The 23,539-nt window shown below is 48.9% G+C and overlaps 1 protein-coding gene across 1 annotated transcript in view; it reads left to right on the top strand.

The window, feature by feature from the left end:
* LOC140430228 (dynein axonemal heavy chain 5-like) overlaps positions 1-23,539 on the top strand; it is a 502,949-nt gene that overhangs the window by 337,710 nt on the left and 141,700 nt on the right. Inside the window, exons 61-66 of the mRNA XM_072517658.1 lie at positions 9,969-10,148; positions 10,629-10,766; positions 17,363-17,498; positions 18,968-19,284; positions 20,294-20,449; positions 20,647-20,829. Coding sequence (XP_072373759.1) covers positions 9,969-10,148; positions 10,629-10,766; positions 17,363-17,498; positions 18,968-19,284; positions 20,294-20,449; positions 20,647-20,829 — 1,110 coding nt within the window. The remainder of the gene's footprint in view (positions 1-9,968; positions 10,149-10,628; positions 10,767-17,362; positions 17,499-18,967; positions 19,285-20,293; positions 20,450-20,646; positions 20,830-23,539) is intronic.

The following is a 23,539-nucleotide window of genomic DNA, read 5'->3' as shown; positions in this document are numbered from 1 at the left end:
AGCTGGGGATTTCAGAATGACTGTAAACTGTATACTGGCAACTACAGTCAGGAAACATGCTGTGTGTTCTGCAAAGAGTCAAGGGTGCGAGGAAAATTAGAAACTTTCATCCTGATCAAAAATTTATGTCTGTATTTGAAATATTCTCTATTTTTTATATTGCTGAAAAAAAAACACGAGAAGTGAGTGCGGATTGGTTGGCAAGTGGAGGCCTTGGTGGAGGCGTTACCTTGCAGAATGCTGCATGCAATGGTTTTATCTGCAAAGGACAAGGCCCTGTGGTGAATATATGCAGCATCTGGCATGTTTAAGTAAGCCACACTGCAATCCCGACTGACAATCTCAAATTTGTTTTCAACATATTTCATAGCACAATCAGGATGGTTTAGTGGGTGTTGTCTAATTGTGGAATAACATATCATGTTGGACACAGTGGGTAGGATTCTCTGTCGGCTGGATCCTCTGTTTTGCTAGCAGCGTATTCATGCCCGCAGATTTCCCGATGGCGTTGGAGTGCCCACAATGGGAAACCCCTTTGGCCGGCTGCCGGGACAGAGAATCCCACTGTCGGCGGGGGCGCATCACACCAGAAAGCGGGTGCGGCGGGATGGAGAATCCGCCCAAGGTTTGGGTTTTGCAGGCACAGGCTGGTTGGGCCAGGCTTGTACTTTGCATCTTGCGAACAGCTGAAGGGACATGGGGCGGGAATCGGCGGGGCGGGCAGAAACGGCGCAGTGGAGTGGCGGGAACCACTCCGGCGTCGGGCCACCCCAAAGGTGCAGAATCCTCCGCACCTTCAGGGGCTAGGCCGGCGCCGGAATGGTTTGCGCGCCGCTGGCCGGCGTGGAAGGCCTTTGGCGCCGCGCCAGCCGGGGCCGAAGGGGCTCTGCCGGCCGGCGTGGGTCCGCGTATGCGCGGGAGCGTCAGCAGCTGCTGACGTCATCCCTGCGCATGCGCAGGGGGGGTTCACCTTCGCGCCGGCCATCGCGGAGGTTTACACGGCTGGCGCGTAGGAATAGAGTGCCCCCACGGCACAGGCCCGCCCGCAGAGTGATGGGCCCTGATCCCGGCCAGGCCACTGTGGGGGCACCCCCGGGGCCAGATCGCCCCGCGTTCTCCCCAGGACCCCAGAGCCCACCCGCGCCACCAGGTCCCGCCGGTAAGGGACCAACTCCAATTTACGCTGGCGGGACCTGCATAGAATGGGCGGGACTTCAGCTCATCGCGGGCCGGAGAATCGCCGAGGGGAGCCTACCGACCAGCACGGTGCGATTCCTGCCCCCGCCAAATCTCCGAGAATTCGGCAGCCGGCGGGTGTGGGATTCACGTCGCCCCCCGGCGATTCTCCGACCTGGCAGGGGGTCGGAGAATCCCGCCCATGATGTTTGATGTGATCCACCAATCGTTGGGGCGTAGAGCCTATGTTCAAAATCACACCGGCACTGAAATTCATGGATCACATTGCTCATTTTGTGATGGGCAGAATATCTTTTTGGCTTGGCAGAAGCATCATGTTAGTGGTAAGTACCACCTGTATTGCTACTGCATCGTGGCAGCGTGCAACGGTTAGCTTCATCTGTTGCTCAAATTTGGGACACACCTTACAATCGAGCAAGCACTTATGCAAGATAAGATTAAACAGATTGGTAGGAAGGTCACGAATTTAAGCCATGTCCTACACTGCGCTTGGTCTGAGGTGCGTAAATTCCTTTCATTTTTCAATTTGATCTGCTTGTGCCATTATATCACCTCAGTTGATGACTGCACCATAAACAATACCGACTTAAAACATGCCCACACTGTAAACCTGCTTAAACGGAAGACGTTTGGCGGTGCAATTAATGACACCGCCAAATATTTAGTAAATCTCTCTGACCATGAGCACTCTGAGTTGGAGGGATTGTTTTTGGACATGGCTTTAATTTTAGTGTGCCTTCGTCCCGCATTAAATGGATAAGTTCTGAGTTTGAAATCATTTATTCCCGGCTATCCTGCCACAAACCAGCATCCACTGAAGATGTTGAATCCTCAAAAGCGTGCAAGCTGATCAAATGCATGCATATTGCGGGGATTCCAAACAAATTGGCAAATTCTGTTGAGCAGTTGAGTTCAGTTTTAATGACAACATATATACCCAAACAGGCAGCACGGTGGCGCAGTGGTTAGCATTGCTGCCTCACGGCGCCGAGGTCCTAGGTTTGACCCCGGCTCTGGGTCACTGTCCGTGTGGAGTTTGCACATTCTCCCCGTGCTTGCATGGGTTTCGCCCCCACAATCCAAAGATGTACAGGATAGGTGGATTGGCCACGCTAAATTGCCCCTTTAATTGGAAAAAATGAATTGGGTACTCTAAATTTATAAAAGAAAACATGTATACCCAAATAGATGGTGTTGCCATGGGATACCCTCAGTCCCAGCCCTCGCAAACATCTTTGCTGGTTTGCAAGCGAAACACATTTGCAATATGCAAATAATCTCACACCCTTTTCATATTTCTGGTACGTAGATGATATGTTTGCTATATTTGGATCACCAGCTGCATGTACGAACTTCATTACACACCTTAAAGGGCTCCCTTTCCTCAAAGTGCTAGTTGAAAAATCTGCCAATATTTTTCTTACTACTGTCTACCATAGATGTCTAAATGCACTGGTCAATATATGCGTTGGGATTCCTACATTTCCACGCATTCTAAGATTGGTCTAATCAGGAATTTTGCAAATAGGCCCCAGCCATTTTCTCACCATGCAAGCTCAATGCTGAAATCGGGCACCCTGATGCACTATCAATAACCACAAAGATGGCCTCTCCTTCGATAGCTCAGCTGGTAGAGCGGAGGACTGTAGATCAATAACCACAAAGACGAGAGTAGTGGAATAATCGAGGCTTTATTGAGCAAAGATGTTGCACCTCCTGTAGCTGGAACCAGAATGGCTGCAGCACCGGCGAGCACACACATTTATACGCCGCCTACTGGGCGGAGCCAGCAGGCAGGGATTTACCCATGTACCTCTAGTATATGTGTCTTACCATAATACATATAATACTGCTAGTGGTGACTACCACATTCACCCCCTGTTAAAAAAGAGTCCGTCGGGGGCGGTGGAAAAAAATTACAAGTTCAGTCTGACGGGGGCGATTGTCTCAGTCCTGGTGGTGATGTGGGCGCCGACTTGGTCACCTGTGACTCTGGGAGCGTGTTGTCCTCGTTTTCGTCACCCCTGAGTGGAACCAGTGGGAGGACGGATCCTCCTGGGGCGGGGCTGCGATGAGGTTCGCTGGGGGGAGGGTGAGTGGCGCAGGGATGAATGAGGCAACAGGGGGGGGGGGGGTGTTGGGTCGGGGGCCCCGGGTGGGGATCCAGCGGGTGCCAGGTCCCGGAGGGAGACTGTGTCCTGGCGCCCGTCGGGGTGTGCCTACTGCGGGTTCGCGTGTAGGAGGTGGACCCTTTCGACCAAAGGGTCCGGCTTATGGGTCCGCACATGCTTGCGAAGGAGGACGGGTCCAGGAACTGTCAGCCATGTTGGGAGCGAGAACCTGGAGGTGGATATCCTGGGGAAGGCAAAGAGACGTTCATGGGGGGTCTCGTTAGTTGCGGTGCAGAGGAGCGATCGGATGGAGTGGAGCGCGTCGGGGAGGACCTCCTGCCAGCAGGAGACCAGGAGATTTTTAGACCGCAGGGCCAGCAGGGCGGCGTTCCAGACCGTCCCGTTCTCCCTCTCCACCTGTCCGTTTCCCCAGGGGTTGTAGCTGGACATCCTGCTCGAGGCAATGCCCTTGCTGAGCAGGAACTGACGCAGCTCATCACTCATAAAGGAGGATTCCCGATCGCTGTGGATGTAGATGGGGAAACCGAACAGTGTGAAGATGCTGTGGAGGACTTTAATGACCGTGGCAGAAGTCATATTGCAGCATGGGATGGCGAAAGGGAACCGGGAGTGCTCGTCGACCACGTTCAGAAAGTGTTGCGGTCGGTGGAGGGAAGGGGCCCTTTGAAGTCCATGCTGAGGCGCTCAAAGGGCCGGGAGGCCTTCATCAGGTGCGCTCGATCTGGCCGGTAGAAGTGTGGCTTGCACTCCGTGCAGATCTGGCAGTCTCTGGTGACAGTCCTGACCTCCTCAATGGAGTAGGGCAGGTTGCGGGCCTTGATGAAATGGAAGAACCGTGTGACCCCCGGGTGGCAGAGGTCATAGTGGAGAGCCCGGAGTCGGTCCACTTGTGCGCTGGCACATGTACCGCAGGATCGGGGATCAGGGGGCTCGTTGAGCTTCCCGGGCGATACAAAATCTCGTAATTATAGGTGGAGAGCTCGATCCTCCACTTCAAGATCTTATCATTTTTGATCTTGCCCCGCTGTGTGTTTTTGAGCATGAAGGCAACCGACCGTTGGTCAGTGAGGAGAGTGAATCTCCTGCCTGCCAGGTAATGCCTCCAATGCTGCATAGCTTCCACAATGGCTTGGGCCTTCTTTTCGACAGAGGAGTGCCGAATTTCGGAGGCATGGAGGGTGCGGGAGAAGAAGGCCACGGGCCTGCCCGTCTGGTTGAGGGTGGCGGCCAGAGCTACGTCCGATGCATCTCTCTCGACCTGGAAGGGGAGGGATTCGTCGACCACGTGAATCGTGGCCTTGGCGATATCTGCCTTGATGCGGTTGAAGGCCTGGCAGGCCTCAGCCATCATGGGAAAAACTGTGGACTGAATGAGTGGGCGGGCCTTGTCCGCATAGTTAGGGACCCACTGGGCATAGTAGGAGAAAACCCCCAGGCATCGTTTCAGGGCCTTGGGGCAGTGGGGTCGGGGCCGGGCCCTAGAACTCCATTTTCCACGACATAGCCAAGGATGGCTAAGCGGTTGGTGCGCAACACGCATTTCTCCTTATTGTACGTGACGTTAAATAGTTTGGCGGTCTGGAGGAATTTTAGGAGGTTAGCGTCGTGGTCCTGCTGATCATGACCGCAGATGGTGACGTTGTCTAGGTACGGGAAAGTGGCCCGCAGTCCGTACCGGCCAACCATTCGGTCCATCTCTCGTTGGAAGACCGAGACCCCAGCAGTGACGCCGAAGGGAACCCTGAGGAACTGATAGAGGCGGCCATCTGCTTCGAACGCAGTGTATTGGCGGTACTCCGGGCAAATGGGGTGCTGGTGGTAGGCGGACTTCAGGTCCACTGTGGAAAAGACCCGATACTGTGCAATCTGATTGACCATGTCAGAAATGCATGGGAGGGGGTACGCGTCGAGCTGCATGTACCGATTGATGGTCTGACTGTAGTCAATGACCATCCTGTGCTTCTCCCCAGTCTTTACTACTACCACTTGGGCTCTCCAGGGGCTGTTGCTGGCCTCAATGATGCCTTCCCGCAGTAGCCACTGGACCACCGGCCTGGTGAAGGTCCTGTCCTGGGCACTGTACCGCTTGCTCCTGGTGGTAACAGGTTTGCAATCCGGGGTGAGGTTCGCAAACAAGGAAGGTGGATCGATCTTATGTGTCGTGAGGCCGCATACGGTGAGGGTGGGTAGGGGTCCACCGAATTTTAAGGTTAAGCTTTGGAGGTGGCACTGAAAGTCCAGGCCGAGTAACAGGGCAGCGCAGATATGGGGGAGGACGTAGTGCCAAAAGTTGCTAAATTCTACGCCTTGAACGGTGAGGGTCGCGATGCAGTACCCCCGGATTTCCACAGAATGGGATCCAGAGGCCAGGGAGATCTTTTGGGTGACAGGGTGTACCACGAGGGAGCAGCGCCTTACCATCGTGGGGTGGATGTAGCTCTCTGTGCCCCTGGAGTCAAAAAGGCAGGACGTCTCGTGCCCATCAATTTTCACCGTTGTCGTTGCAGTCGCGGGGCCGTGACTGGTCCGGGGTGATCAAGGCGGGCTGCGGCAGATGCTGGGAGGCCCCGGGCTGGTCAGCGGTGGTGGAGGTAGCGGCAGGCGATGAACGGCCAGACGAGCTTCCAGGCGAGCAGGGGTCCTGAGGCGCCGTCTAAAATGGCGCCAAAGATGGCAGCGCCCAAGGGGCGCACATAGCGGGCGGCATCAAAGATGGCGGTGCCCACGGACCACACGTGGCTTGTGAGGAGGAAAATGGTGGTGCCCCTGGGTCACAGGTGGGGGGTGCAGGGACGCTGGGCCTAAAAACAGCGGCGACTGACCGGGCCTGGCAAACAGAAACAAAGTGTCCCTTCTTTCCACATCCGTTGCAGGTCGCGCTCCGTGCCGGGCAGCGCTACTGGGGGTGTTTGTTCTGCCCGCAAAAAAGCATTTGGGCCCCCCAGGGTTGGCTGGCTCCCCCGCGGTGCAGGCTTGCGGTGAGCTGGAGTCGGCAGCTGGTGGGGCCCACGATGCCCATGAGGGTGCCGCGCGGTTGGGGGCGTACAACTGGACATTACGGGAGGCCACTGTTAACGAGTTCGCAAGCTGCCTAGTTCCCGTAAGATCAAGCGTACCCCCTTCCAATAGGCGCTGGCGGACATACACAGACCTCATGCCCGTAACAAAGGCGTCTCGGATTAAAGGTTCTGTGTGCTGGACTGCCAAAACTGCCTGGCAGTCACAGTTCCTGCCCAGGATGTGCAGGGCACACCAGAAATCGTCCAGGGACTCACCGGGGAGTTGCTGTCTCGTGGACAGGAGGTGCCTGGCGTACAGTTGATTTACTGGCCGAACGTAATGTCCCTTCAGGAGCTCCATTGTTTCGGAGCAAGTGGGCGCATCCCGAATGAGAGGAAAAATGTCAGGGCTCACCCGTGAATAAAGGACTTGGAGCTTCTGCGAGTCCGAGGGTTCCTCAGCGGATGTTCGGAGGTAGCTTTCAAAGAAGGCTAGCCTGTGGTCAAAAGCAGACGTAGCATTGGCTGCTTGAGGGCTCAGCTGCAGGCGATCAGGCTTGATGCGAAGATCCATCGTTTTAAAAATCTTTGCTCAATAAATTAATGCACTATCAATAACCACAAAGACGAGAGTAGTGGAATAATCGAGGCTTTATTGAGCAAAGATGCTGTGCCTCCTGTAGCTGCCACCAGAATGGCTGCAGCACCGGCGAGCACACACATTTATACGCCACCTACTGGGCGGAGCCTGCAGGCAGGGATTTACCCATGTACCTCTATTATACCTGTCTTACCGTAATACATATAATACTGCTAGTGGTGACTACCACACACCCCAAAGCCATCCTGCGGGCTATTGTCTATCCTGATCAAATCATCACTCATCACTAAATATGAAGATCCGGAGGCCCTAGTAGGTGAATAAACGCGTCTTTATTTAGTCATAGAAAATGGTCGCTATGGCACAATCTCCACCTGGACTACCAGAACGCCAGTCCCTGTCAGGGCCAGCTTTTACATAGTCCAGTAACGAGCCCCTGCTGGTCGGGCTTCCACCCACTAGCAGGCTAGCTCGTATTCCACGGGTCCCACGGGGAGATCAATTAGGGTATCTCCGTGGGCCTCATGAGGGCTATTACACCAAAAAATCCAGATTGTGCTAGTAATTACACTGAAAACCAATTAAAGATTATGATTCGGGATTGCAGTGTGGCTTACACATGCCAGAACCCACATATATTTATACACAGGGCCTTGTCCTTTGCAGATAAAATTAACATGCACACACATTGCACCTTTTTCAACTGAACAGAAGCTTAGAGAACAGTCATAATCTGGTTCATTCCCCAGGACAATGTCTCCACCAATCAAAGTCAAAATGATCAAAATGCCAACCAATCAAAACTCTCTTTTCTTTAAGTGTAAATTATTTTTCCACCATTACAATTGTAAAATTCTACCCTGATGAGTGCACGACAAAAAACTTTGATAGCATAACTCTTTTCCCAACAATAATAAATTTTTGGACTGCCAAATGACTATCCCAATTTTAGCAATAACAAAGAAAATTGCTTATCCTGAAGACTTTTAGCGAATATATAATGGCCTAATCAGCAGGAAAAGTAAAAAACGTCATATTGTTTTATACATCAAGGCATCTTTAAAAATGAATAAACCCTTTTACTCTTGAGGCTTCTTCCTTCCCCGCAGTTACATTACACTGAGCATCTGGAAAGAGTGGACCTGGTAGCATGCCAACCCACTGTTTAGAGACAATTCTAATTGAAGATATACTCTGCTGTAGTTCGGCTTTTCAATTCAGTCGGGAGATAATGAAGAGCTCGCCACTGGCTGTAATTCAGGGCTTAGGCTGATTTCTGTCATCAATTCGTTATTTGATTTGATTTCAATTCCTTTAATTACGTGCATGCAAAGTGAAGACCAGTGTTTAAATGTCATGAGGTAATAAAGAGCTCACAAGCATGGTGCATGGTACTGGAGCTAGATTGATGTCCAGATTCCCAGGCTGGGATCAGAGACAGGAGGGAGCTAAAAATAGCCTGGCTGACTGGAATGCCGGTTCCCCACCTCAATCCTGCCTCTGGGCCATTTTTGCAGAGGCAGGATTGGAGCCAGCAGGGTTTGCCAACTGCTCGGAACTTTACAGTTGGCCTCCAGGTTCTTGTAAGCAGTTGGGGCCAGTTTGTACACCCAAAGGCCAGCACTCCAGGCAGGCTTAGTGACCTTTTCAGCTTGATTGGGCGCAAGAACCCCACAGGTCGCCTTGTAGAGAGCTGACAAAACCCCTCTGCCCCCACAGTAGTGGTCTGGCTGCTGAATCAATTTTTAAAAATCAATTTAGAGTGCACAATTCAATTTTCCAATTAAGGGGCAATTTAGTGTGGCCAATCCACATACCCTGCACATCTTCGGGTTGTGGTAGCAGTGACCCAGAGCCGGGATCGAATCTAGGATCTTGGCGCCATGCTGAATCTATTTTTAAAATAAAAATTTGAAAATATTTGAGAGAGGGTGCCTCCATTTTAACGTGCCTTTTCTCATTTAACTTCCATTGCAGCTTGCTGCTGCATTAAAACTGGAAGGCTTTTGATTGGCCCTCCAGTTACGCGAGCTCATCCACCATACTGAATTGGACATCAAACCTGTCCTCTGACCATTAATTGGTTGCCCCAGGGAAAGCCACAGGTCGCCAACGGTTCCCCCGCAGATTCACGATCTGGAAACAGGGGCAAAATTCTACGACCCCCCGCCGGGTCGGAGAATCGCCGGGGGCTGGCGTGAATCCCGCCCCCGCTGGTTGCCGAAGTCTCCGGCACTGGAGATTCGGTGGGGGGCGGGAGTCGCGCCGCTCAGGTTGGCGGGCCACCCCGCTCGATTCTCCGGCCCGGATGGGCCGAAGTCCTGCCGCTAAAATGCCTGCCCCGCCGGCGTAAATTAGACCACCTACCTTACCGGCGGGACAAGGCGGCACGGGCAGGCGCGGGGCGATCTGGCCCCGGGGGGTGCCCCCACAGTGGCCTGGCCCGCGATCGGGGCCCACCGATCCGCGGGCGGGCGGGCCTGTGCCGTGGGGGCACTCTTTCCCTTCCGCCTCCGCCACGGTCTCCACCATGGCGGAGGCAGAAGAGACTCTCTCCACTGCGCATGCGTGGGAAGCTGTCAGCGGCCGCTGACGCTCCCGTGCATGCGCCGCCCGGAGATGTCATTTCCGCGCCAGCTGGCGGGGCACCAAAGGCCTTTTCCGCCAGCTGGCGGGGCGGAAATTCGTCCGCCGCCGACCTAGCCCCTCAAGGTTGGGGCTCGGCCCCCAAAGATGTATTCCGCACCTTTGGGGCGGCGCGATGCCCGTCTGATTTGCGCCGTTTTGGGCGCCAGTCGGCGGACATCGCGCTGTTTCCGGAGAATTTCGCCCCAGGTTCCCGACCTCTGTTTCCTTCTCCCAGAAGGAAAATCCAGTCCCTTTCACTTTACCTTCGATTGTCTATTACTTCATTTGAGCCTAGTATCAAAAATGACGTTAGTGCCTGTTCTGCACCAGAAAGTAGTCTGTGAGAATTTGTCTTCTCATTGAATATTTTTGAATTTATCTGTTCTCAAACTAATTATGTTGTTTTCATAGCAATTTCCCAAGGACAGTATCAATGAGGAGACTGTAGACCTGCTGTGTCCCTATTTTGAAATGCCAGATTACAACATTAATGTTGCCAGACGAGTTTGTGGTAATGTGGCTGGTCTTTGTTCCTGGACTCAAGCCATGGCTTACTTTCATGGAATAAATAAAGAAGTGTTGCCACTTAAGGTTTGTTACACTTTAACGTACAATGAAATGATCACTGTAGAATATGTTTAAACTTTCAGTAAAACTGTTATACCTAAAATAATGGACCATAACTTGCTGTATCAAGGCATCGAACAACACCTGCTGTTGATAAGCCTTGCCCGCGCACATATGGGCAAATACGGCAACATCACACCATTCAATACATTTCAATGATGAAGCACCCGATGGAATCCCACTTGCGTAAAGCTAACTGAGAAGCAGCACAACTAAGACAGAAACCTTGGGATATTCATGTTTATCTATGCAATTGCCTCTTGCTTTAAGTTGCTGTAGAATTTGTCCACACATGTCAGTGTATATTGTTAGCTTATGCTTATTTTAATAGTAAATACTGTCTGAATGTGATTTCTGATAATTAATTAGAATTTGTATTAGGAACTTTAGCAGATGTTTGGTGTCACTGTTACAGCTATAATAGCTTTATTTGTTATCTTCAAGGCAAATCTTACCATACAGGAAAGTCGCTTGGCCATCGCCATGGAGGATCTGGAGAAGGCTCAGTGTGAGCTTGATGCCAAACAAGTTGAGCTTGATATTGTGCAGGCCGAATATGAACAAGCAATGAAAGAGAAGCAGGTAATTGTCAAACCTGCTGATTATTTGACTGAGTTATTTTCTTTTCAATACTTCGCTGTGCTATATAAAGCAAAATAACTTGCATTTATACTTGTAGAAATGGGTGGCCGGTCCAATCCTGCCTGTTTTGTGTCATATCCCGAAAACAAATTAGTACCTCAAAGTATTTTAATATAATTAGCAAAGAGGGCTAGGACCCTGTGTTTCAGGTCAATTATAGACCACTAACTATTGATCTATATTCTTCAACTACAAAAACTGACAAAGATAGACTCAAAAATACCAACTGTTGCAACATGCATTTCAGACAGGAAATACTCAAGCTCATTACAAGAAACCAAATACATTACAAGAAGACAAAGCAACCTTAGTCATATACTGATGGGCCCCAACTTGTTTTAGTGTTAATTGGTTTTAACGGATGAAAATTCAGTGTTAGAAGATGCGAAAGCCAAAATTATTTTCGGTTTCTCAACATTCACTTTCCCCAATTTCCCTTCCCATCTCTTGAATCCCTTTCTTAAGCAGGGCACATTGGTTGTGTGGTGTTGTTTGCATTTTAAACATTTGCCTGTGTCCTTTTCATCCATGTCGTGCCACACCAGATACTCTGTTTGAATACTGGGCACAACATCATCCAGCTGAACTGCAATGCTGCTGACTTCTAGTCAGAAGGTTACAATTCTGGAAGCATTGCACTGTACCAACACTGGAGTGATCTTGAGAGCAGTCTGAAATGATTTGACTTCCAATTTCTACTTGACAAATTTCCCTGATTATTTAACAGATGCACATTCATTTACCCTTTATGGTATGTATCCTTAGCAAAGACAAATTTGCAAATTAGTGCAGTTTGGTGCTGAGTGTATACCTGAGAGCTTGGTGAGTGGAGAAAGGAGATGTTCCATTCCTTTTGCTTTTTCTAACATTTTTACCCAGTAGGAATTGGTTCTTGCTCTGCTACAAGTAAATAAGACTAGCTGTTTGGGAGTACCTGGTAAGTGATTAAGGTATATTCTATTCCTGAAGTTTAAAATAGTACAGGAAGTTTAATAAAATGTACAAAAAAAGGAAAATAAATAATTGAATAATACAATGGAATAGTTAATTAAAGCACATTAAAGATGGCAGGATAGGTTGTCATGGGAATGTCACTTTAAGAAATGGTTGTCTTCTCAAGTGGCTGCAGCGATGTCAATGTGTGGGTGGACCTGGGCTCTGGCTCGGCTTTTTACTTTTGTTTTGAGCTGGAAGCTATTTTTGCTCTGAGTTTTAGTTTAGTTTTCAGTTGGAGAGCTGCATTCAAACCAAGGAGGTGTATTTTGGTCTCTCTCTGCGTGCTAAAGAATGCCTCCAGATACCTGTTTCTGTAAGGAATGCAAACCTACTGTCTTTGTTAAAAAGGGTCTTTGACTGATGAACATTGTTAGGAATGTTACTAAGGGTTACATATAGAGTACTGTATCTTTGGGGAAGGGGTATCAGTGTTGGTAGTTGATAAGCTGTTTACTGTGTTTATAAAATGTTAACTGGATTCATAGAATAAACATTGTTTTGTTTAAAAATACTTTAGATTGCTGTTGCATCACACCTGTAAGGTGGGCCCTTGTGCTCTCCATAACCAAAATCTATTAAAAGTTGTGGGTCAGGTGAACTCCATGATATACTTTGGTGTTCTCTAAACCCTGGCCCATAATAAGGTGTTGTGTCACAGCTGCAGCATGTGGGAGTTCTTGAATGCGATCCAGGGCAGACACATCTGCAATAAGTGTTTGTAGCTCAAGGAGCTTCAGCTCAGAGTCATTGAGCTGAAGGCCAATCTCCAGACACTGCAACACACCAAGGAGGGGGATGGTTAAACTTGGATGTTCCTGCCTCCACTTGATGTGCTCACCAGATTGTGCCCCAGTAGCCTGTCCACTAATGCCATCCACACTGAGTTGTGTATCTCTGTGCTGGTGGATGGTGTGGGTGATAGCTGTAACACCTCACCGGTGGTCTCCACAGAGCTCTCCTCCGAGGTGTTCTCTTGGGTGGGGGGGTGGGGTATGACTCCGATTGGCCCGGCCTCATCAGGTGATGATCCTGTGAGACAATGCCCAGTTGGTCAGTGAGAAGGATCATTTTGTCTGACATGAACAACTCACTTGAGACAGGTCATCTGGGGCAATGAATCCTCATGTCTCTGGCGCAAGCCAACCTCGCTGTCGTTGACTGATCTCTCATTGGTCAACCTATGATCTCCAGGCCCTGTTCCTCATAGGGGGTGAGGATTTAAACCTCACCCCCCCCCTCCCCCCCCACCCCATCTTGGCCCTTTCCCCCTTATTATGGGCTATCTTCTCCTGCAGGGAAAAAGAGAGGGCATTGTGAGCTGCACACTTGATGGGTCAGGGAGGGTGTATAGCAGGTGGCATGAAATGGTTGTTCTGGTGGGTACCAGGGGCTTCTGAGGAAAAAACTCAAAGATTGGATGTGGGGATGGTGCGAGAGTCTGCCAGTAGATTGGAACGGGGTGGTTCGGAAATTTGAGGGGTGGGTGGCGGAACTGATGTCAGAAGAGAGGTGGTAACTTACCCTTGCAGCTCGTTGGAGGTCGTTTGTCTTTTTTTGACATTGGACGGTGGTCCTCCTTGTCATGCTGCCTGAACTGACAGCCACTGTCACTCTTCCCCAGGTGGCACTGCTGACCCTGCTACTGGTCCTCCAACCCCCTCGGGGGAACAGTGTGCCCCGCCTCTTGTGAGATTGGCATCCCCAAAGTGGGAAGCAGGTTTGCGCACTGCCACACTTGTGTATTGACTAGGAGTGAGTGGTGAAGGAGCGTTTTAAAGCAGCTCTCCCTTGTTCGCGGTGAGCTACTGAGTCAGCACGAGTTAGTCAAATCATACGGCGAAGGAGCTAGCAATGTCAAGAATCCCATGGGGGCTCATTTGTGGCACTAAGTGCCATTGATTACGGGCTGCGAACTCACCAATGCGGCCATCGCGAAACACCTTGCTAAATGTGCCCAAAACCAGTCTTCATTATAGAGGAAACAAGTAACATCCAGAAATAACTGTAAATCAGGAAACGGAAAGGAGGGAGGAACTCAAGAAACTTACGACCACCAGGGGACTGGGGCTGAGAAAATTGCTGGAGTTGCAGGCCGACATGTTGCCAGATCCTGATGGACTTCATTCTCGGGTTTTAAAAGAATTGATGAGAGATATGTATGGTTCTTGGATTTTTACAATTTTCTAAAATTCCCTAGATTCGAGGAAGATTCCATTTGATTCTAAAAAAGCAAAATATAACTCCTTTATTCACATCAAAGGTTATTGTGCAAAATAAAAGCTCACTGTGTCGGGGGTAATATATTTGCCCCTGTGGATAGAAGATTAGCTAGTTATCACACAACAGAGAGAAGGCATAAATGGGTCATTTTCTGGTTGGCAAGATTTAGGGGTTTGTCACAGGGGTCAGTGCTGGGGTCTCAACCTTTTACAATTTATATAAATGACTTGGATGAAGGGACTGAAGGCATGGTTGCTAAATTTGTGAATAGATCGGAAAGTAAGGTGTGAATAGGACATAGGAAGGTTACAAAGGGATGTTGGTAGGTTAAGTGAGTGGGCAAACGCCTGGCAAATGGAGTATAGTGTGGTAAAATGTGAAATTGAGTATTGTGGAATGAAAAATAAAAAAGAAGCACATTAGCTGAATAGTAAGAGATTGCAGAGCTCTGAGATACAGAGGTATCTAGGGATTCTAGTGCATGAATAGCAAACGGTTAGTAATAAGGTACAGCAAATAATTAAGAAAGCTAATAGAATGTTACTGTTTATTACGCAGGGATTGAACACAAAAATAGAGAGATTATGGGTGGGAATCTCCGATCGCAGGACAGAGTCTCCGCGCCATCGGGAATGCCACTGCGTTTGACGACGGCGCGAAACAGGCACGGGCAGTAGTGATTCTGGCCCCACAAGGGGCCAGCACAGCGCTGGAGTGGTTCACGCTGCTCCAGCCTTACTTCCTGGCATGCACTGGGGGCAGCGCCAACCCGCGCATGCGCGATGGCCTTACTGAACGCTCCGGACCCGACGCAACATGGCGTGGGGGTTCAGAGGCCGGACGTGCAACTAAGTAGGCCCGGTGGGGGGGGGGAAGATGCCGGCCCGCCGATCGGTGGGATCCGATCGTGGGCCAGACCCCATCGGAGGCCCCCGCCCACAGGCCGCCCCATGACCCTTCGCGCAGAGTTCCCTCCGGCAGCGACCAGGTGTGGACAGCGCTGGCGGGACTCTGCTTTTTCCACGCAGCCGCTCGGCCCATCCGGGCTGGAGAATCGGCGGCCCCACCGTGTACAGCGGCCCGCGACCGGCTCCGCGCTGGCGCAAATGGTGCCGATTCTCCGCACCTTGGAGAATCGAGCGCCGGCGTCAGGGCGGCGTGGCACGATTGTGGCGATTCTCCAGCTCGGCGCGGGGCTGGGAGAATCGTGCCCTTTGCTTCAGTTTTTAGAGTGTGTGAGACCATGGGCGAAATTCTCCTTAATCGGCGCGATGTCCGCCGACCGGCGCCAAAAACGTCGCAAATCAGTCCGGCATCGCGCCGCCCCAAAGGTGCGGAATGCTCCGCACCTTGAGCGGCCGAGCCCTAACCTTGAGGGGCTAGGCCCGCGCCGGACTGATTTCCGCCCCGCCAGCTGGCGGAAAAGGCCTTTGGTGCCCCGCCAGCTGGCGTGGAAATTACATTGCCAGGCGGCGCATGCGCGGGAGCGTCAGCGGCCGCTCACTGCATCCCCGCGCATGCGCAGTGCAGGGAGTCTCTTCCCCCTCCGCCATGGTGGAGACCATGCCGAAGGCGGAAGGAAAAGAGTGCCCCCACGGCACAGGCCCGCCCGCGGATCGGTGGCCCCCGATCACCGGACAGGCCACCTTGGAGCACCCCCCGGACTCAGATTGCCCCGCGCCCCCCCCAGGACTCCGGAGCCGCCCGCGCTGCCTTGTCCCGCCGGTAAGAGAGGTGGTTTAATCCACGCCGGCGGGACAGGCATTCTAGCAGCGGGACTTCGGCCCAACTGGGCCGGAGAATCACCGGGGGGGGGGGGGGGGGCCCGCCAACCGGCGCGGCGCGATTCCCGCCCCCGCCGAATATCCGGTGCCGGAGAATTCGGCAACCGGCGGGGGCGGGATTCACGCCAGCCACCGGCGATTGTCAGAGAATCTCGCTCCATATCTGGAGTACTGTGAACAGTATTGGCTTCCTTATTTAAGGAAGGATGTGAATACATTAGAAGCAGTTCATAGGAGATTTACCAGACTAATACCTAGAATGGGCAGGTTGTCTTATGAGAAATGGTTACAGAGGCTCAGATCGTATCCAATGGAGTTTAGAAGAGTCAAAAATGACTTGATTCGAACATATAAAATCCCAAAGGGTCTTGACAAGGTGGATGCGAAGAGGATGTTTCCTCTTGTGGGACAATCTAGAACTGCGGATCGCTGTTTAAAAAATAATGGGTCGCCCATTTAAAATGGAAACGAGGCGGCATTTTTTCTCTGAGGGTTGTGAGTCTGCAACTTTCTTCCTCAAAAGGCAGTGGAAACAGAGGGCGGAATTCTCTGAGCCTCCACGCCAAAATCCTGATCGGCGCGGGTCGGAGACCGGCGCGGCGCCGCTCCCATGATTCTCAGGTCGCCGGAGAATCACCGTGAATCACGCGCACACGGTGTAGGTGGGCCCTTGACAGAGTCCCCCTCGGTGATTCTCCGTCGACAACTGGTCGAGTTCCTGACGGCATGGTTCTAACCACGTTTTGCCTGTCAGGAACAGCCGGAGGCGGCTGCGGAGTCAGTCCGTGTCCACCTTGGTGGAGGGGTGGGGGCGGAGTGATTCTTCACCAGGGGTGGGCCTCACGGACGGCCAGGCTAGCGATTGGGGGCCACTGATCTGCGGGCACACGCGATCTCGGGGGAGGGGCCCTATATTTTCGGGGTTGTGAGTGCGCCATGTCACGCGGGGCGGCCTCCGCCGTGCGCATGCGCGGACGCCCGACCAGAAGTGCAGGGCCCCGTAACGGCAGGCAGAGCTGCAAGGAGCACTCCAGGGCCCTGCTGGCCCCTTTCAGGTAGGAGAATCACCCTGGACTTTCTTCAGGCGTTTTGACACTGGAGTGGTGACATAGCCCCATTATTGAAGAATCCTACCCAGAGTCTTTGAATATTTTTAAGGCAGCACTAGATAGATTTTTGATGAGCAAGGGAATGAAAGGTTATCAGGGATAAGTGAAAATATGGAGTTGAGGTTACAATCAAATCAGCCATGACCTCATTAAATGAGGGAGCAGACTTGAGGGGCTGAGTGATCTACTTCTGCTCCCAATTTGTATGTTCGGCAAAAGAAGTTGTTAAACCAAGATTGCTGTCTCAGGAAAAGTAACAATCATTGCGCCAAAAGGGGTATTTGGTGTAAAGTTCAACAGTAAATTGGATTACCCCACTTTATTAGGTAATCCCTGACTTTGCCACATTCAGTAAATGGATTTGGAGAGTAAAGGGAGGTTAATCGTCATTTTGAATAATGATATAATTTCAATACCTGATTCTCAGACGTTACTGGAGGATGCTGAGCGCTGCCGACAGAAGATGAAAATGGCTTCAAGTCTAATTGATGGTTTGTCAGATGAGAAAGAACGTTGGACTGAACAAAGCAAAGAGTTTGCTGCTGATGAGAAAAGACTTGTGGGTAAGCAGCAACAAAGTAATTGTCCCATCCTATAAAAATGTTCTTTTTATTACTTTTACTAACCTCAACGTACCTAACTCATGAAAACTGATAAATCATCAGAAATTATGATGATGAATAAATAAGGCCAAATTGAAATCAAATTCCAGTGTTACAATCAGAACTTTTCCAGAATCACTCTGGGCCATCATTTCTGAGTTCCTCAGCCTCAGATTTTGGGGGGTACCCCAGAGATACGCAGGGGAAATCCTGTTGAAGCTTCACAGGTAAGCATTTGCACGGCAATTGCCCAAAAGTGCAAACTTCCTCTGGGCAATTGCCCTGCGCTGGGAACCATCCAAAAATGCTATTTAAATTGTAAACTTTGCTGGTTCTGACAGCGCAATACTAATGGTTACGCAGAAAAAGTTAGAAGAATTAAAATCTCTTCTATCTTCTGGGTAATGATTGTAAAGATCCAAATTGACCCTCCCATGGGACTCTCCCACTCCAGTGACTAACCAACTTCCCCTGCTATTCCTCTCCCTGCTTCTCCACTTCTCTCTCCTCCTTTAAGAAGTCCTGATAACCTGTTTCTATGATCCATCTGTCCTAATACCACCTGACATGGCGTGTTGTTAAATTTTGTTTGATGACACAACCCTGAAGCACCTCAGGACACCTTACTACATTAAGGACATATAAATCCAAGTTGTTGTTCTAACATTAAGGATCAGGGTATTGAACTTGATGATCAGCCATGATCACAATGAATGGTGGAGAAGGCTCAAAGGGCCGAATGGCCCCCTCCTGGTTCTATTTTTTTGTATGTTTCTATGTAAGACAGAATAGCGTAATAGTGGGTAAACTACAATCTAGGGCATTGTTTCTCGGTAAACATGTTCTTAAGTGTTTAAATAGAAGAATTGTGCATTACTTTCACCATGTGGATATCACACAACCTTTGCGATGCTGAGTACAAAACTAAATTACATCGTGTGAAGAAATGGAAAAAGATTTGCCAATCATTCTTTATTGAAGATGGTATTCTTTCGGTTCTGTGTTTTCTCTGATAATCTTTTACTTAGTCACATGGTCCAGTTGCAATTTTAGCTGGCCTTCCTCTGTTTGAGCCTTGCAACTGACGCATTAAAGGAAAGAAGTGATTTTCTCTTCTATTAAATAGACTTCAACATTGAGGAGATTTGTCTGTGGAAGGAGTGAGCTTTAGAGATTCTCGGGCCTCCCCGCAGGGTGTTTCTCGGTGGTGGGAGGGGGCCCGCCACTGTCAATAGGATTTCCCATTGAATCCACCCCACACCACCAGGAAAAATGCCACAGGGGTGCACTGTTGGCAGGAAAAGAAGATCCCACCGATGGGAACAGCCGGAAGACCTGACCCTCAATAGCCTTTTCTCATTCTGTGCTAGATTTATAGACTGAATGGCTTATTCACATTCTATGCTTTTTTGTCCTTATGCTTGTTGCAGGGAATGTTTTGCTGGCTACCGCTTTCCTGTCCTACGCAGGCCCCTTCAACCAGGAATTTAGAAATCTATTGTTGAACAAATGGCAGCAAGAAATAATAGCGCATGGAATTCCATTCACCATAAATCTAGATGTCTCAGAGATGCTTATTGATGGGCCCACAGTTGGAGAGTGGAACTTACAAGGTCTTCCTAATGATGACCTCTCAATACAAAATGGAATCATTGTTGCAAAGGCAGCTCGCTTCCCACTCTTGATTGATCCTCAGGCTCAGGGGAAGACCTGGATAAAGAACAAAGAAGCTAATAGTGAACTTCAGGTAGTGGACATGAACTATTGTGATAAATATATGGTTACAATACTTGAGGATCATCTTGCACCATTTTTCAGCATGACACTCAGGTCATGGCACAATACCGTGATAATTCTATGCGATGCAACTGAAGTGGACATTAGTGTTTTTCAAATGAATTATGAATAATTAAAAGAATGACTTAACCAGGCAGCTGGGCTGCAACAATACTGACTTTTATTCAGAAATGTAGACGCAGAGCAGCCTGACACTTAAATTGCCTGGTAACATTAGGCATTTCAGCAGAACTTTGTCATGAGCAACTATTTGGGGGAAAGAGGAGAAGGAAATGGAGGAGTCCATTTTTCCTGGTACTGTTTGCCAGTTGGTGATGGGGCACCATGGACAATCAGTTCCAAGACCACTTCAGAAGTGAAGTACAAAGTAGAGGAGGAAGGAGAGCTAGAAATCTACAGCAATGTTGGACAGAGATGAAAGAACAGATAAAGAGCAGAAAAGGTAATTTTGGACTTTAAATCTGCTGATTATAGTAGATACAGAAAATTCCAATTCTCTTCCCACATCTAATAGTGCACTCAGGCAGACTTTCATCCATTTCCATAATTAGTCATCCTAGATCAGGTCGCTCGGCTGTCACCAGAGGCTCATAGTCTCTTCTCCTCTTACTGCCTGCCATTGGCGTGTTAGAAGAATTTACAGGTTGACACTCAACTTTTTTGACCACGTTATGAACTTACCTTCCTTGACCATCAAGTCCTGGGTGGGATTCGAACCCAGAGCTTTTGCTTCAGAGGCAGGGACGTTACCCACTCCGCCACAAGATCTCCATAGGGACAGAAAAGAGACATCAGAATTGCAAGCCCTAGTATAAAGAACAACTAACAATTCTAGATGTTTTATATTGTCCCATTTAATTTATCTTCTATAAATAAACATTTTCTAGAATATAAAACATATATTTGTATAAATGTAATGTGGCATGTAATGCAGGAGAAGTTTCCTCCCTTTTTTATAGGTAACATCATTAAATCATAAGTACTTTAGAAATCACTTAGAAGACTGCCTTTCACTGGGAAGACCATTATTAATTGAGGATGTAGGGGAAGAACTTGACCCAGCATTGGACAATGTGCTGGAGAAAAACTTCATCAAAACTGGGTCCACACATAAGGTAATTTCTAACTATTTAAGTAGTATTCCCTGTGTATATAAATGACAAATGAAATTAGAAATTTGTACCATCTGTGTGGTAATATTTATATTGTAGACTTGCCCAAGTTGTATGTATTAAAATATTAGGCTTGGGATTCAGGCATTGTTTGCAAGACCAGCATTTGTTGCCCAGAATTATTGATGTATTTTCTGCAGGTAAAGATAGGAGATAAGGAGATGGATGTCATGAGTGGTTTTAGACTGTATGTTACAACAAAACTGGCAAATCCTGCTTATACTCCAGAGATAAGTGCCCGGACTTCAATTATTGACTTCACTGTCACCATTAAAGGTCTGGAGGATCAACTGTTGGGGCGAGCAATTCTCACTGAGAAACAGGTGATGTAAATCCTTCAATTAATGATTTATGGTAAATGTGAGTGTAGTCTAGGACATTTACAAAGTAACTGCAGAGTTATTTGCAAATATTTCTCACCTTATTAAGACTAGACCGTAACTATGCAATGTAATTAGGGATTATTAATAAAAACTTGGGGCAGCACGGTGGTGCAGTGGTGACCACTGCTGCCTTGTGGCGCTGAGGACCCGGGTTTGATCCCTGGGTCACTGTTCGTGTGGCGTTTGCACATTCTCCCCGTGTCTATGTGGGTCTGACCCCCACAACACAAAGACGTGCAGGGTAGGTGGATTGGCCACGTTAAATTGCCCCTTAATTGGAAAAATAAATGAATTGGGTACTCAATTTTTTTTTTTAATTAAAAATTAATAAAAACTTGCTGGTATGTCTGGGGAAGTACAGTCACATCCACACACAGTTGTAAAAGTTGGAGGCCATTTCTGCCCTGGCCATAAGGCATTTGGAAAATAATTTTTAAAAAAATGTTTATTACATTTTTTTCATAATAATCAATACAAACCAGAACAAAAGAATGCAAAAGAGAAAGGAAAAAAAGGCCACAATAAAATATAACAGTAAAACAAAAACACACAACCCATAATTAACTTGAATACTAAACCTAAACCCACTAATAACTGACAGTGACAAACTGCTTAAAAAAGGAAATAAATGGTTGCCATCTTAGATAGAATCTCTCCCCTGACCCCTGGTTGTGATTTGACCTTTTCCAAATGCAGAAATGGCCTCAAGTCGCCCAAGAAAACAGAGGCACTGGGTGCGGTGGGAGACCACCAACCAACAATATTTGCCTCCGGGCTATTAGCAAGGCAAAGGCAACAACATCCGCCTCTACCCCAGACTGATTCACCGGCGAATCCAACATATCAAATATGGCCACCAATGGTCACAGATCTAAATCTACATGGACTATCTCCAACATGGTACTAAAGAATGAAGCCCAGAAGCCTACGAGTTTGGGGCAGGATCAGAACGTATGCGTGTGGTGAGCCGGATCAAGCAACATGCAATCACACCTATCCTCTACATTTGGAAAAGATCCACTCATCCTTGCCCTAGTCAATTGCGTCCTGTGAATGACCTTAAATTGAATCAGTCTCAGCCGGGCACACGATGACGTGGAGTTAACCCTGTGAAGGGCCTCGCTCCAAACCCCATCAGTAAGAATGGGGCCTAATTCACTTTCCCATTGCATCCTCACACCACTTAACGGATCAGAATCCGATGAAAGAATATGGCCACAGATCCTAAATAGACCCCTCGCCAGGCCGAGCCAGGGACAGAATCCTCCTCATCAAGGAAGAAGGTGGTGCCAGAGAAAGGAAGGAAAAGTCTTATGCAAAAAACCGCAAACTTGAAAATACTGAAACAAGCTGGAGTTGGGAATCTGGAATTTATCAACTAACTCCCTAAAACTGGCAAACCTTCCCTCCACAAACAAGTCCCCAAACCACTCCATGCCCTTCACTTCCCAAGTATTAAATGTTGGGTCCTAACCCAGGTGGCAGCAAATAGGGGCTTAGTGAAGAAAGGGAAAGGGGCTTAAAATGTTGTCTAAACTGTTTGCAAATCCTAAGAGAGGAGACCACCACTGGTTTTGAGGAAAATCTGGCGGGAGAAGAAGGCAATATGCAGTGATTATGCCAAGAAGTATAGAGGTAGAGCAGGACTGAACCTCCATCTGTCCCCAAATAGATTCAGGATCACTAATCCACTTGGGTATTTTTGAATATTAGCAGCCCAGTAATAGAACAATAGATTGGGGCGGGCCAAGCCCCCTGACTGTCTGCCCCTTTGTAGCACAACTCTGCAGATTCTGGGATTCTTACCCGCCCAAATAAAAGAGGAAACCAATTTATTGACCTTGATAAAAATGGATTTGGGAGAAAAATGGGAAGACACTGAAAGAAAAAGGAAAACCTCAGGAGTGCATTCATTTTAATAGTCTGAACCCTGCCCGCCAAGGACAGAGGAAGGCTATTCGACCTCTGCAAATCTGTTTTGATGCAATTAACCAGACTCGTGTAGTTCAACTTATGAAGTCAGGCCCAGTTATGGACCACCCGGACCCCTAGATAGCGAAAACGTGTCCTAGAAAGGTGAAAAGATAATTGGGCTCAAGTTCCAGGGGGGGTTAACTGGGCAACATTCACTCTTACCTAAATTCAATTTATACCCTGAGAAGAAGCTGACGGTAGCAGCTTCATTATGCCGTCTATGGTGGTGGCTGGGTCCGTAATATAAAGAAATAGGCCAACCTCATAAAGAGACACCCAATGCTCCACCCCATTCAACAAAAACCCTTCCATTGATTTGAGGACCTCAATGCTATAGAGAGCGGCTCTATTGCCAGGGCAAACAAGAGTGGAAGAAATGGGCAGCCCTGAATAGTGCTCCTACTCCAGGGAAAATAGTCAGAGTTCAGAGAGTTCGTATGAACACTAGCAGTAGGGGCATTATACAGGCAACACAGTAGCACAGCAGTTAGCACAGTTCCTTCATGGCTCCAGAGTCCCAGGTTTGATTCCCCACTGGGTCACTGTCTGTGCGGAGTCTGCATGTTCTCCCGTCTGCGTGGGTTTCCTCCGGTGCTCTCGTTTCTCCCACAGTCCAAAGATGCGCAGGTTATGTGGATTGGCAATGATAAATTGCCCTTTGTGTCCAAAAAGGTGG

Source organism: Scyliorhinus torazame, chromosome 10 (genome assembly GCF_047496885.1).
Source record: "Scyliorhinus torazame isolate Kashiwa2021f chromosome 10, sScyTor2.1, whole genome shotgun sequence".
Classification (NCBI taxonomy): Eukaryota; Metazoa; Chordata; class Chondrichthyes; order Carcharhiniformes; family Scyliorhinidae; genus Scyliorhinus; species Scyliorhinus torazame.
This window is presented reverse-complemented; position numbering and strand designations above follow the sequence as displayed.